The sequence below is a fragment of the Narcine bancroftii genome, chromosome 3 (assembly GCF_036971445.1).
Source record: "Narcine bancroftii isolate sNarBan1 chromosome 3, sNarBan1.hap1, whole genome shotgun sequence".
Taxonomy (NCBI): Eukaryota; Metazoa; Chordata; class Chondrichthyes; order Torpediniformes; family Narcinidae; genus Narcine; species Narcine bancroftii.
In genome coordinates, this window is record NC_091471.1 from 222125974 (window position 1) to 222139591 (window position 13618).

General features: G+C 44.4%; 1 protein-coding gene across 4 annotated transcripts in view; it reads left to right on the forward strand.

The window, feature by feature from the left end:
• LOC138758165 (ankyrin-2-like) overlaps positions 1–13618 on the forward strand; it is a 355676-nt gene that overhangs the window by 34082 nt on the left and 307976 nt on the right. For all 4 annotated transcript variants that reach the window (XM_069926699.1, XM_069926701.1, XM_069926700.1 and 1 more), the window contains exon 3: positions 11016–11201. In XM_069926699.1, the coding sequence (XP_069782800.1) occupies positions 11016–11201 (186 nt within the window). The remainder of the gene's footprint in view (positions 1–11015; positions 11202–13618) is intronic.

Consider the following 13618-nt stretch of genomic DNA (forward strand, 5'->3'; position numbering starts at 1 on the left):
TACAGTGATCGCTTGTCCTGACACAAACTGATGACATTTTCCGCAGGCATATGTGACGCTGAGCAGCTCATTATCAATTTGTGTGTATTGCGTCTCCGCGTCTGTCATTGAGCGTGATGCATACGCAATAGGGTGCCAGTCATCATATTTTTACAAAAGAACTGCACTGAGCCCACTATGTGATGCACCTGATGATATCTTGATGGGTCTCGCTGGGTCGTAAAACCTCAGAACTGGTTCCTCTGTGAGCAGTTTCTTTAGTTCCCTCCATGACTTTTCATGCTCAAGATTCCACTCCCATTCAATGTTCTTTTCTGTTAGTCTTCTCAATGGAGCCATATTTTCTGAGAGGTTGGATATGAATTTACCCATTGAGTTGACCATTCCATTAAACCTCTGTACGTCCTTTTTACATTATGATCTTGTCATGTTCCCAATGGCAGACACCTTTCTGGGATCTGGTCTGATGCCCTCACTGCCAATAATATCTCCTACAAATGTTGGTTCTGTCACCCCGAGCTGGCATTTCTCTCTATTCAGCTTCAGGTGTACTTTCCTTGTTGCTTCCAACACTTTCCTTAGTCTCTCATCATGCTCCATTTTCATGGTTCACCATACTATAATGTCATCCATTGAGGTATCAACTCTGTCCAGGTACTCATAGACCATATGGATAGTTTTGTGATACACTTCAGTAGCTGAGGCAATTCTGAATGGTCACCTTAGGAACCTGTATCTGCCAAATGGACTATTGAATGTGCACAGTTGAGAACTTGCTTCATCCAAATTTAACTGCCAAAATCCTGATGATGCCTCTAATTTGCTGAAAAATCTTTGGATTTGCAAACTGTGGCATGATTTCTTCAAGCGTTGGAAGCTTAATATGTTCTCTCTTAGCAGTCTTTCCCTTAGACTATTATCTGGATTACCATACACAAGTCTGTCTTTTATCACTGAGTCAATCAGTCCACCAAATTCACACATTTTGCTTGGGTTTCTCAATTCACTCACATACTGATCAACACATTCTTACATTTTCTGTGCACATGTGAAAAATCTGTGCCTCTCAAATGTCACGTTACATTAAGGTATGCAGTTTGCCTCAAACTATTCCATTATTTTTCCAGTTTAATTTTGTCTCCTTCAGCAGCAAATGTGGGATTATTATACACCTCCAGGGCTTCACATCCATGACATGTAAGAAAACTGATGCTTTCACTTTATCACTTTTCTCGTCAGCTCTGACTACCACTAAATAATGTTTAAATCTGTTCCAATTTTCAGCCACATTACCTGTCAGCTGAAGTTTTGCTGGTGGATGTCATCCTTCCATTTTTTACTGTTATTTTCTCTTCATTGATCAGTTGCTGACTTTAGATTTTACCTTTTAAAGTATTTATTTCCTTCTAATTTAATTCATCTTACCTCTGACACCATGCTTCATTTTGTATTCGTATGGGTGAGTTCTTAGACAACAACACATGGATGAAGGAAAAGGTTCTTTACTTCAAAGTTGTTGTAAACAACACCATGAGACATGCTATGAGGCTGCAAGTCTCCCTTACAGATCTAGCATACCGTGCATCCTGCTCTGTGTCATCTCCTGGTGGCAGTCAAGTCTAATCAAACGGTAAGGCATTGTTAGTGGCTTAGCAACCATAATCACTATTTCCCTTGCATTTGGCCTTCCAAAATGTAACACCTCAAATTTGCCTCCCTCTGCCATTTCTCTGCCCATATCTGTCACTGATCTTTATCTCATTGATAGCTCTCTACACAGTGTATAACTCCACCCACTTTTGTATCATCTGCACATGTACTAAACCCACCCACCTATCTTTTCATCCATAAGCAACAGGGGTTGTGACACTGTCCCTGCAGAACACCACTGGTCACCGGGCCCCAACTCGAATAACACCCTCCCAGCACTACCCTCTCTTTTCTGTGGGCCAGCAATTCAGTCCAAACTATTAATTCATCAATATCCAATGCAATTGTACCAACTTAGAATGAAGGACTTGGAAAATGTTGTACTAAAGTTTGTGCAGACAACATCCTCTGCCCTCGCCATTCCTGCCTCCTTAACAAAACTCGATCACATGATCAAAGCTATGCTGACTGTGCCTTATCTGACCATGCCTTTTTAAATGCCTCCAAGAACACGGCGCAGGCTTCACACTCTACTGCTCTGGCAAGCCTCAGGCTGAACGACGCCTATCTGATGTTGGCTTCATGGTCAAGAACTCCATTGCCTCCAAACTCGAAAACCTCCCGACAGGCCACTCTGACCGGATCATGTCCATGCAACTCCCCCTTCAAAAGAAGCGACGTATCACTCTCATCAGTGTCTATGCTCCAACCCTTCAGGCGGAACCAGCAGAAAAGGACAAGTTCTACAATGATCTGCGCAAACTCATCCAACACACCCCTACAGCCGACAAGGTTGTCATCCTTGGCGACTTCAACGCTCGCGTCAGCAAAGACTCCGAAACCTGGCCAGGAATCCTTGGCAAGCATGGTGTCAGTAAGTGCAATGACAACGGGTGCCTCCTGTTGGAACTCTGCGCAGAACAGCGGCTTGTCATTACTAACACCCTTTTCCAGCAGAGAGACAGCCTGAAGACTACCTGGATACATCCCCGATCCAAACACTGGCACCTCCTGGACTACGTTCTGGTGCGAGAAGAGACAAACGAGATGTGCTCCACACCAGGGTCATGCCCAGTGCGGAATGCCACACTGACCATCGGCTTGTTCATTGCAAGCTCAACCTTCACTTCAAGCCAAAGTTCAAGAACAGTGGAGCCCCCAGAAAGAGGTTCAATGTTGGAAACTTGCAGTCAGACATAGTGAGAGGAAACTTCCAGGCAAACCTCCAAGCAAAGCTCGAGGATGCAAACTGCCTCACGGACACGTCTCCTGAAACCCTCTGGGATCCAGGAAAAACAAAGACTGGTTTGATGAAAACAACCAGGAAATCCACGAGCTGCTGGCAAAGAAGCGAGCTGCCCACCAGGCTCACCTTGCAAAACCTTCCTGGCCAGAGACAAAATGAGCCTTCCGTCTCGCATGCAGCCACCTTCAGGGCAAACTCTGGGAGATCCAAAATGAGTGGTGGACTAGCCTTGCCAAATGAACCCAGCTTAGCGCCGACATTGGCGACTTCAGGGGCTTTTATGAGACACTAAAGACTGTGTACGGCCCCTCACCCCAAGTCCAAAGCCCTCTGCGCAGCTCAGATGGCGAAGTCCTCCTCAGCGACAAGATCTCCATTCTCAATCGATGGTAAGAACACTTCCAATCCCTCTTCAGTGCCAACCGCTCAGTCCAAGAATTCGCCCTGCTCCAGCTCCCTCAACAACCCTTGAGGCTAGAGCTGGATGTGGTCCTTACCTGGGAAGAGATATATAAGGCAATTGAACAACTGAAAAGTGGCAAAGCAGCAGGTATGGATGGAATCCCCCCAGAGGTCTGGAAGGCTGGCGACAAAACTCTGCATGCCAAACTGCATGAGTTTTTCAAGCTTTGTTGGGACCAAGGAAAACTGCCTCAGGACCTTCGTGATGCCATCATCATCACCCTGTACAAAAACAAAGGCGAGAAATCAGACTGCTCAAACTACAGGGGAATCACGCTGCTCTCCATTGCAGGCAAAATCTTTGCTAGGATTCTCCTTAATAGACTAATACCTAGTGTCGCTGAAAATGTCCTCCCAGAATCATAGTGTGGCTTTCGCGCAAACAGAGGAACTACTGACATGGTCTTTGCCCTCAGACAGCTTCAAGAAAAGTGCAGAGAACAAAACAAAGGACTCTACATCACCTTTGTTGATCTCACCAAAGCCTTTGACACCATGAGCAGGAAAGGGCTTTGGCAAATACTAGAGCACCTCGGATGCCCCCCCAAGTTCCTTATCCAAATGCACGAAAACCAACAAGGTCGGGTCAGATACAGCAATGAGCTCTCCGAATCCTTCTCCATTGACAACGGCGTGAAGCAAGGCTGCGTCCTCGCACCAACCCTCTTTACTATCTTCTTCAGCATGATGCTGAAACAAGCCATGAAAGACCTCAACAATGAAGACGGTGTTTACATCTGGTACCGCATGGATGGCAGTCTCTTCAATCTAAGGCGCCTGCAAGCTCACACCAAGACACAAGAGCAACTTGTCCGTGAACTACTCTTTGCAGATGATGCCGCTTTAGTTGCCCATTCAGAGCCAGCTCTCCAGTGCATGACGTCCTGTTTTGCGGAAACTGCCAAAATGTTTGGCCTGGAAGTCAGCCTGAAGAAAACTGAGGTCCTCCATCAGCCAGCTCCCCACCATGACCTCCACATCTCCATCGGGCACACTGAACTCAAAATGGTCAACCAGTTTACCTACCTTGGCTGCACCATTTCATCTGATGCAAGGATCGACAAAGAGATAGACAACAGACTCGCCAAGGCAAATAGTGCCTTTGGAAGACTACACAAAAGAGTCTGGAAAAACAACCACCTGAAGAAACACATAAAGATCAGCGTGTACAGAGCCGTTGTCATACCCACGCTCCTGTTCGGTTCCGAATCATGGGTCCTCTACCGGCATCACCTATGGCTCCTAGAATGCTTCCACCATTGTCTCCGCTCCATCCTCAACATTCATTGGAGCGCTTTCATCCCTAACGTCGAAGTACTCGAGATGGCAGAGGTCGACAGCATCGAGTCCACGTTGCTGAAGATCCAGCTGCGCTGGGTGGGTCACGTCTCCAGAATGGAGGACCATCGCCTTCCCAAGATCGTGTTATATGGTGAGCTCTCCACTGGCCACTGTGACAGAGGTGCACCAAAGAAAAGGTACAAGGACTGCCTAAAGAAATCTCTTGGTGCCTGCTACATTGACCACCGCCAGTGGGCTGATATCGCCTCAAACCGTGCATCTTGGCGCCTCACAGTTCGGCGGGCAGCAACCTCCTTTGAAGAAGACCGCAGAGCCCACCTCACTGACAAAAGGCAAAGGAGGAAAAACCCAACACCCAACCCCAACCCACCAATTTTCCCCTGCAACCGCTGCAACCGTGTCTGCCTGTCCCGCATCGGACTTGTCAGCCACAAACGAGCCTGCAGCTGACGTGGACTTTTACCCCCTCCATAAATCTTCGTCCGCGAAGCCAAGCCAAAGAAGATAGCTGGGTGACAAGAACTGTGTGCAATCTTCAAAGTGTGGTCTCACCAACGTTTTGGACAGCTGTAATATAATGTCCTTGCTCCTATATTCAATGCCTGATTGATGAAAGTTAGTATGTCAAATGCCATCTTTACTACCTTGTTAGTCTGTATCACCACTTTCAAGGAACTATATACCTTTACTCCCAAGTCACTTTGTTCTACATTTCCATGGACTGGGTAATTCACCATGCAAGTCATGTCCTGGCTTAATCTACCAAAGTGTAATAACTTGCAAATGTTTGAGTTAAATTCCATCTGCCATTCCTTGGCTCACTTTTCTTATTCATCGAGATCCTATCCTATCTAATTCACTGTCTGGTCTGCCACCAACTTTCGTGTCATTCACAAACTTACTCACCGTACCTGGTCATCCACGTTGTTAAATAGAGATGACAAACCACAGATTTGGAAGCACAGGCAGCGGGTCCAATTGAGAATTTCCATTTGCAGCTATTTTGATTTCCCTTTACCATTCCCGCACAGATAAGTTTGTCCTCTGTCTGGGTGACGCCGAATATATTATGTTCCTCTTTGACAGCCTTAAACCCAACAGCATGAATACCGATTTTCCAATTTCGGGGGACGCCCACCTTGATCTGGTTCCATTGTTTCCTTCTCTCCTTCACCACTCCTATTCTTACTTTTCCCTCCAACATCCCCCTCCTCAGTGGTTTTTCTCTCCACATATTTCTCAACTTCTGTCCATCTCTTCTCTCCCACCTTTACCCCTTTGATAAACCTGATATTATCCTTTCCTACTTCAAACTCAATACAAAGTCCTGACCTGAAACATTGACTCTTTCTACCCATGGATGCTCTCTGACCCACTCTGTCCATCCAAACTTAGGTTGTGGATCACAACTTCACCTTCCCATAGCCAACTCCCCCAAGGGTGGCACGTTTAGCGTAGCAGTCAGCGAAATGTCATTACAATTCCAGCGATCTTTGGTCAAATCTGGCGCAGTCTGTAAGGAGTTTGTACGTTCTCCCCGTGCCTGCATGTGTTTCCTCTGGGTGCTCCAGTTTCCTCCCACCCTTCAAAAACATGCGGGGATTGTAGGCCAATTGGGCGGCACCAGCTCATGGGCCAGAAGGGCCGGTTACTGTACTGTATATCTAAATATTTTTTTAATTAACTTTTAAAAAAAAACATTTATGTTTGTTCTCGGTCTCATCCATTGTCAGGGCGAGGCTTAACATAAACTTGAAGAACACACCATGTTCCTCCTGGGGAGCCTTGAACCTCATGGCGTGAACATTAATTTTAGGTAACCCTCTACCCCTATCTAATTCAACTGCTTCCATCTCTATCTACTCCTGGACGTATCTTCCTTATTTTCTCTCCAACTATTCTTTCCTCACCCCCTTCCACATTTTTTTCTCCTTCTACCTCTCTCCACCTCCCACATCTTTTGTCTTCTGTCAAATCTCACCTCTTGGTTCCTGCCCTGGCCTTTCCCCTTCTGAATGTGCAGTGAACTGGAATTCACTGTCTATGTACAGATGAGACGGCCAACCCCTCCTCTTGGCTCTTCCCCCACTTCCCCCCCACCGTCAGTCCGGATATAAACCCTGTTTTCCTGCCTTTACCTCCGATTTACCTGAAGACCTCTGTAAATACTGGCTATTAATTGTAAGTGAATAAAAGTGTGTTTGCTCCTCACAAGTCTCAGAATACTTTCGGTCACGTAACACAATGTAAAATTTCCGATTCGATTTTAATCTTGATAAAGTGTTTGGATCTAAAACTTTGACGATTTCTCCCAAGGGATGCTGTTTGTCGTGCTGTGTTCTTCCCGCAATTCTTTAATATTGAAGGTTCCAGCAGATGCAGCTATTGTGTTTCCACTCCAGCTTCTCATGGTAACTGAAGGTTCCAGCAGATGCAGTGTTTGTCGTCCTTCAGTCATTCCACAATTCACTCCTATTCTGCACCTCATCATCTTGATCTTGAAATTTTAAGATGAAATCTGAATTAAATATGATTGAGAGCTTTGTCGGAAAGAAGTTGGGACCTGATGTTGCATCTGCATTGTAAGATGATGTTCGGTATGCCAAAGTGCTGGAAAAACTCAGCAGGTCATGCAGGGAAAGCAAAAGGAAATTGGCGATTTGAGACCTGAGCCCTTCTTGGGGTCTGCCGAAAACCAGACAGACTCTCGAATAAGGTGGGGGGGGGAGTGCGCGCAAGCAGGTGATTGCAGGTGAGAGGGGACAGAAGTCAAGGGAGCTTAGAGGTGAAGGGAAGGTGGCAGAGTGCTGAGAAAGATGCTCTCCGATAGGAGAAAGAATTGTTACGAGCCCAGAGAACCCCAAAACCCAGCAGCAATTGATATTCACCAAGACAAATGGCTACTTAAACAAAAGTTGCTTTTAATTATCTTTAAACATGAAAAGAGAATCACACTTTAACTTATCACTATTGTTTTACTTAACCCCCTTCTAATTCTTAGCCCATGTGTATGTAATGTGTGTGTAGGTTCAATAAAGTTCTTTGGTTCATAGTCTAATCTCATTCCTCCAAGTTCACTGTGCACAGAATTTAACATTTATAAAGTTCACCAGGCTTTGGTGCCTGAAAGGTAAATGGTTAGCACTCTGGGAAGTTTTTGTCTGTTTTCAGAGAGTGATCTGTTGTACATTTACTTCCATCAGCCACTCCAGTGTCTTGCCGAAGAAACTTGCCCCTTCAGGTTTCTCCAGATCATAACTTTTTTCCTCCAGCTCACAGAGTTTCTTTTTGTTTCACTTGTTCCAATTGAAACATTTGGCTGCCAGTTCTCTTCTCTTGCATGAACCATAAGGGCTTTGACCAGGCCATCTTCCAAAAAGGCTTTCCACAAGTTTGCCAGCTTGTTCTATTCCAGGCCCAGCTACTTCTGCTGACTGTAACACTGTAGAAGTGATCTGTGTGTGTGTGTGTGTGTGTGTCTCTCTCTCTCTCTCTCGCTCTCGCTCTCGCTCTCGCTCTCGCTCTCGCTCTCGCTCTCGCTCTCGCTCTCGCTCTCTTTATTTCTCTCTCTCTGCGAGAAAGCCTGTTTGACTCTCTCCTTGAAAAACCACATGATCCTTTTAGAACATCTCCAGACAATTTGCGGCTCCAACAAGATCTTTTATCTGTTGTCTTTTGTAAACAACAGTCCATTAGTGAAGTATCTTGAGCACTCTTTAAAGCTCTTGCCAAAAGCTGTGAGGCCCTCATATGTCTAGCATGGGGCAGAGCTCCAGTATTTTAAATAAGATCTGTTTTAGTGTTTTTTATGTGACCTAATCAAACAAATCTTTCACAATTTATCTCCCAAAAACATATGTGTATCTACTCCATTACAGCTTGGGAGCTGTAAGATGGTGTTTCCCTGTTATTCATGAAAAAAAACATAAAATCTTCTGATGTTCTATTAAATTGTTTGAACTTTATTTTGCACCTCAACCTGATCACTCCTCTGGAATCAAGTTCCTTCCCATCTTTTCATCCTACTCTCTTACATTAACTGTGGAGGGGTTTGAGCTGCTTTCACAGATGGAGTGAATTCCTGCCAGCAGCACTCTCTCTTTCCTGTCGATCGCTCTCTCTCTTTCCTGTCGATCGCTCTCTCTCTCTCTCTCTCTCTCTCCTGTCGATTTCTCTCTCTCCCCTGTCATTCTCTCTCTTTCTCTCTCTTCCCTGTCACTCTCTCTCTGCTTTCTGCAAGGAGTTTCTCCCCGTGTCTGGTGGGTTTCCTCCAGGTGCTCCAGTATCCTCCCACCCTTTAAAAAAGTACCACACGTTGTTGGTCAACTGGGTGTAATTGGGCGGTATGAGCTCTGGGCTGAAAGGCCCAGTTACCATGCTGTATGTCTACATTTTAAAAAAAATTAAGTATCAGGTGATTAGTTTTGGAAATATTGAGCAGGGCAGGAGATATGCTACAAATGATAAGGAACTTGCGAGTACTGAGGAGCAGAAGCTTGTTGGTGTGCAAGTCCAAAGATATTTAAAGTTGGTATTACAGGTAGATAACATGGTTTTTCAAGGGATATGGGATGCTGAATTTTATTGTAAGGCTATTGAATATAAGAACAGGGAAGTTATGTTTTAACTTTATAAAACATTGAAATATTCATCAGATTTCGGCTGGTCACCATGCCTGAGAAAGGATGTGATCGAGCTGGAGTAGATGCAGTAGAAAATTCACCAAGATGTTGAATTAGTTATGATGAGCCAGAGTTTTTTCTCCCTTGATCATAGGAGCGGACATCATTGAGGTGTAGAAAATGAAGTGGGGTATTGAGAGGGTGGGAGGCAGAAATCTTATCCAAGTCTCCAAGATGAAGAACGCCAATGATATGGATGGTGGATTAGCTGGTTTTGCGGCCGATTGTAGATGATGCAAAGAGTGGAGCAGGGGGCAGGTAGTGTTGAGGAAGCACTGACTCCGAAGGTTAGGAGATTGGGCAAGAAAATGGTAAATGGAGTGTATTATCTTTGGTGGAGGAATTAAGACATGGGCTATTTTCTAAATGAGCAAAAGGATTCAGAAATTGGAGGCACAGAAGGACTTTGGAATCCCTAAAAGTCAACCTGTGTGTGGAGTCAACAGTAAGGAAGGCAAATGGAATGCTTTCATTTCGAGACGGATAGAACATAAAAGCAGAGATGTGTTGTTGTGGTTTTATAAGGCATTGGTCAGGCAACACAGGTTCTTGGCTTTGGCAAGGGAGGATGTGAGGTTGACAAGGATAATCCCCAGAGTGAAACGGTTTTCATTGGAGGAGCATTTGAAGGCTCAAGGACTGTACTCGTTGACATTTAGAAGAATGAGGGAGGATCTCATTGAAACCTATTGAGTACTGAATGGCCTTGTTAGGGAGGATGTGGAGTTTTCCTCAAGTGGGGGAGTCTGGGGCCAGAGGGCTCAGACTCAGAAAACAAAAATGTCCCTCAGGAACAGAGATGAGGAAGATGTACTTTTCTCAGAGGGTGGTGAATTGATGGAAATCATTGCCGCTGATGCCTGTGGAGGCTAAGTCATTGGGGATATTTGAGGCAGAGGGAGATACATTCTTGATCAGGAAGGGAATCAAAGGTTTTGGGGAGAAGGCAAGTGACACCCAACCCCAACCAACCAATTTTCCCTTGCAACCGCTGCAACCGTGTCTGCCTGTCCCGCATCGGACTTGTCAGCCACAAACGAGCCTGCAGCTGACGTGGACATTACCCCTCCATAAATCTTCGTCCGCGAAGCCAAGCCAAAGAAAAGAAATCAGCTATGATGGAATGGCTGAAATATATCACTCCTCTGTCTTATGATTTAAAACTATCGGACATAGATGTAGGATAAGAGGGGATTTGAGGGAGGTATTTTTCACTCATGGAGTAGTGGGTATCTGGAATGCATGGTGTGAGAAAGTGGTGGAACAACTTTTACAAGGTGTCCAGAGGATCACTTGGATCACCTGGACATTGGAGGCTGAAGTCAAGTGTGGGAAGATGGGATCAAAACAGATGGGTGTCCTGTGGTGGATGTGATGTGGTGGGCTAAATTACCTGTTTCCATGCTGTGTGGCTCTATAACCTTGACCGACTCTTCACCCAACCCTTTAGAATTGTTTAATCTTGCTAATTCTCTCCAAAGCCTTATCAAATCACTGTGCCAGTCATCACAATTCTAACATGCTTCTGTCCTGATCGGGATATTTGCTGTGCTAAAGCAAACCATTTTTCTTCTGCAGTACGATGGTTGACTTTAGCTTGCTTTTTTTAATTTCCAGTTCAGCAAATATTATTGTTCTTGACTGAATTAAAGTTTTCCTTTCTTCATTGTCAGGATGGATTCACGCCCCTAGCCGTTGCCCTGCAACAGGGTCACAACCAAGTTGTTGCCATCTTACTGGAGAATGACACAAAGGGAAAGGTGCGCTTACCAGCACTGCACATTGCTGCGAGGAAGGATGATACCAAATCCGCAGCTTTGCTGTTGCAGAATGATCATAATGCTGATGTACAATCAAAGGTAGGTCTCCCTGCACGTGATTCTTACCAACTTATGAAAGGAAGTTTGACCATGAATCACCATTTCTGTTTAAAATATAATTGTATGCCTTTAAGTCTTTTCACCGTGGATAACTTATTCTTTTCACAGTGGTGTGTTCACTCTGATGGCATTGTATTTCTTAAAATCTTTGGAGAATATACTCTGTCCAATACTTGCAAAAAGGCAACTGAATGATGTCGAGCAAGTGATTTTTTTTCACTGATCTGCCTTTGACATTTTTCCCATTACTCAATATATCCCACAGGGTCAGATTGGGCAAATGATCTTTCCCCTGACTTTCACATACCCTTTTGTTTTTACACTGGTACTTCAAGCCGGGTATAATCCGCCTTTAGTACGCCTCACCTACCTGTATAAACGCGATGAAGGCGGATTGGTGGGAGTCATTTCAGACCCGTCTTTTATCCGCCAAACGAGGATAAAGGGGGTGAGTGCAAAAGGGTGAGCTGTGTTGCCAGGTCCAAATGGGAAAGGAATGTGACATCCCGCCTCTTTTGCTCCGGACTCACTGACCCGGCATTTCTCCTGTTCGGTTTGAACAAGCAGAGATGGGTCATGTATACAGCAATAATGTGGGTTTTTTTGTTGTGTCAGAAGAATAACAGATTCACTTCTGTAATTTGATATTGGACTAATTTGGTGGACCCTACTTTCAAATCTCTTCGGGAGTCACCAAGCCCCTGCTGGGCACCGCTACATTTTGCAACTGTAACATGTGCAGGACTGTTGAAACAAGCTGCCACAGGATAGTGGAAAATTCTTCACTTCAATAAATGGGGCAAAACTATAACATTAGTGTTGAAGAGTGAGGTTACTTCACCAAGAACACTTAGATTGTACGCTAGGAAATATTTGAATTTGTGTTTGTCGAAAATCTACAATTATGGATGATTTTGATGTATACCTTTCCCTATAATAGACACGTGTTCCTACGAGCAACATTTTAGATGATGATATCACATGAATATGAATTTATACTGATAGTGATAGGTTTTTTTTCTGGTTTCTAAGCATTTGCTACAATATTGGTGCTTTTATCCTGAGTATTTGAATTCGTTACAAAAATGCACTGATGTGGTTAACAAGTTTCTCCAAGAGCTTCATTACATAACTCATCATGAATTACTTCATCATTCCTGCCATCCGTTGTAGAGTATATTCCCGTCAGAATATCTTGCCATTGTGCTACCTGGTGCATCTTCAACATTGCTTGAGGTGCTAAAGAAAGTAGAAACCAAGAAATAAAAGAAAAATAAAAAAAAACAATCGAGAAAGTGCTGAAATAAAGCCTTTTTTGAAGTTTCCCTGAATTAATTAAGAGTTACATTTGGCTATTTAAATTTTCTTCTGAATATTCAGTTTATACACGTTTTATGTATGGCAATATGAAAACATTTTGAATATATTATGTAAATGCTGGAATCTAGCTATCTCCACCTTTTACAATTCCAGGTTTGGTATGTGTTGTAACTGTGCCCAAAATGTTTGGGCTCCATGCGTAGCTGAGGAATCTAACTCCCACTTTGAGCTTATGCAGAGAATTAATGACAAACACAGAGTTTCACCAAACCACACCCGGACTCTCTTTATTTCTTTACAGAAAATGGAATGAGCTATTTATAGAAATTTACACAAGTATGACTTCAAGGCACAAGACAGTCTTGTGAGCCATTCAATTGGTTGATGGCTCCAGTGATAGCACCCACTCCTGGTGACTGTGGGTTGCTCCGATTAGGGCGTCCTAGCACCTTCTCCTTTTGAGCTGTTTTACTCATACGAGTGGGGACTTGGGTCCACTTTGGAAGGGTTTTACTTGTTTTGCGAAGTTCGTACAGATTCCCGTGGTGCAGCTGGTAGAATCTTGTTTTCTTGAGATGGTTGGTCACTGGTTTCTGCAGTTCCAATGTCTCCAAAAGAGCATCCAAGCTGAGGGACTCAGGTGTTTCAGCAAGGTTACATTCGATTGCTGGCAACTGGTTGGCATGTCTAGTCCATCTTTCTGTCCAACCCGCCCATGATAGATCTTCCTCAAGATTCTCCCCAGCTGTCACTCATCTGACTTAACCCTCTTGTCTCGCACCAGCACACATTATCCATCCTAAAACGTTTTTTTGTTTTGATCCATGCTGGTGGTTGAACTGTCTTTCCATATCCAAATCTCTGCATCCAGGTTCTGACTTTTGTGAAATGCTGCTCTAATTTTCCTACCGAAGATGTTTTCAGCAGGCAAAGAGCCACCAGGGGATTGTGGGTTTGGAGTGATTCTAAAATTTAACAGGAATGCTTGCAGGATCTCCTCCGTTGGACCCTCCCCATTGGCTTTGTGTGGAGCCCCTTTGAACGTATCCACAAACCATTCTGCCTGACCATTGGAC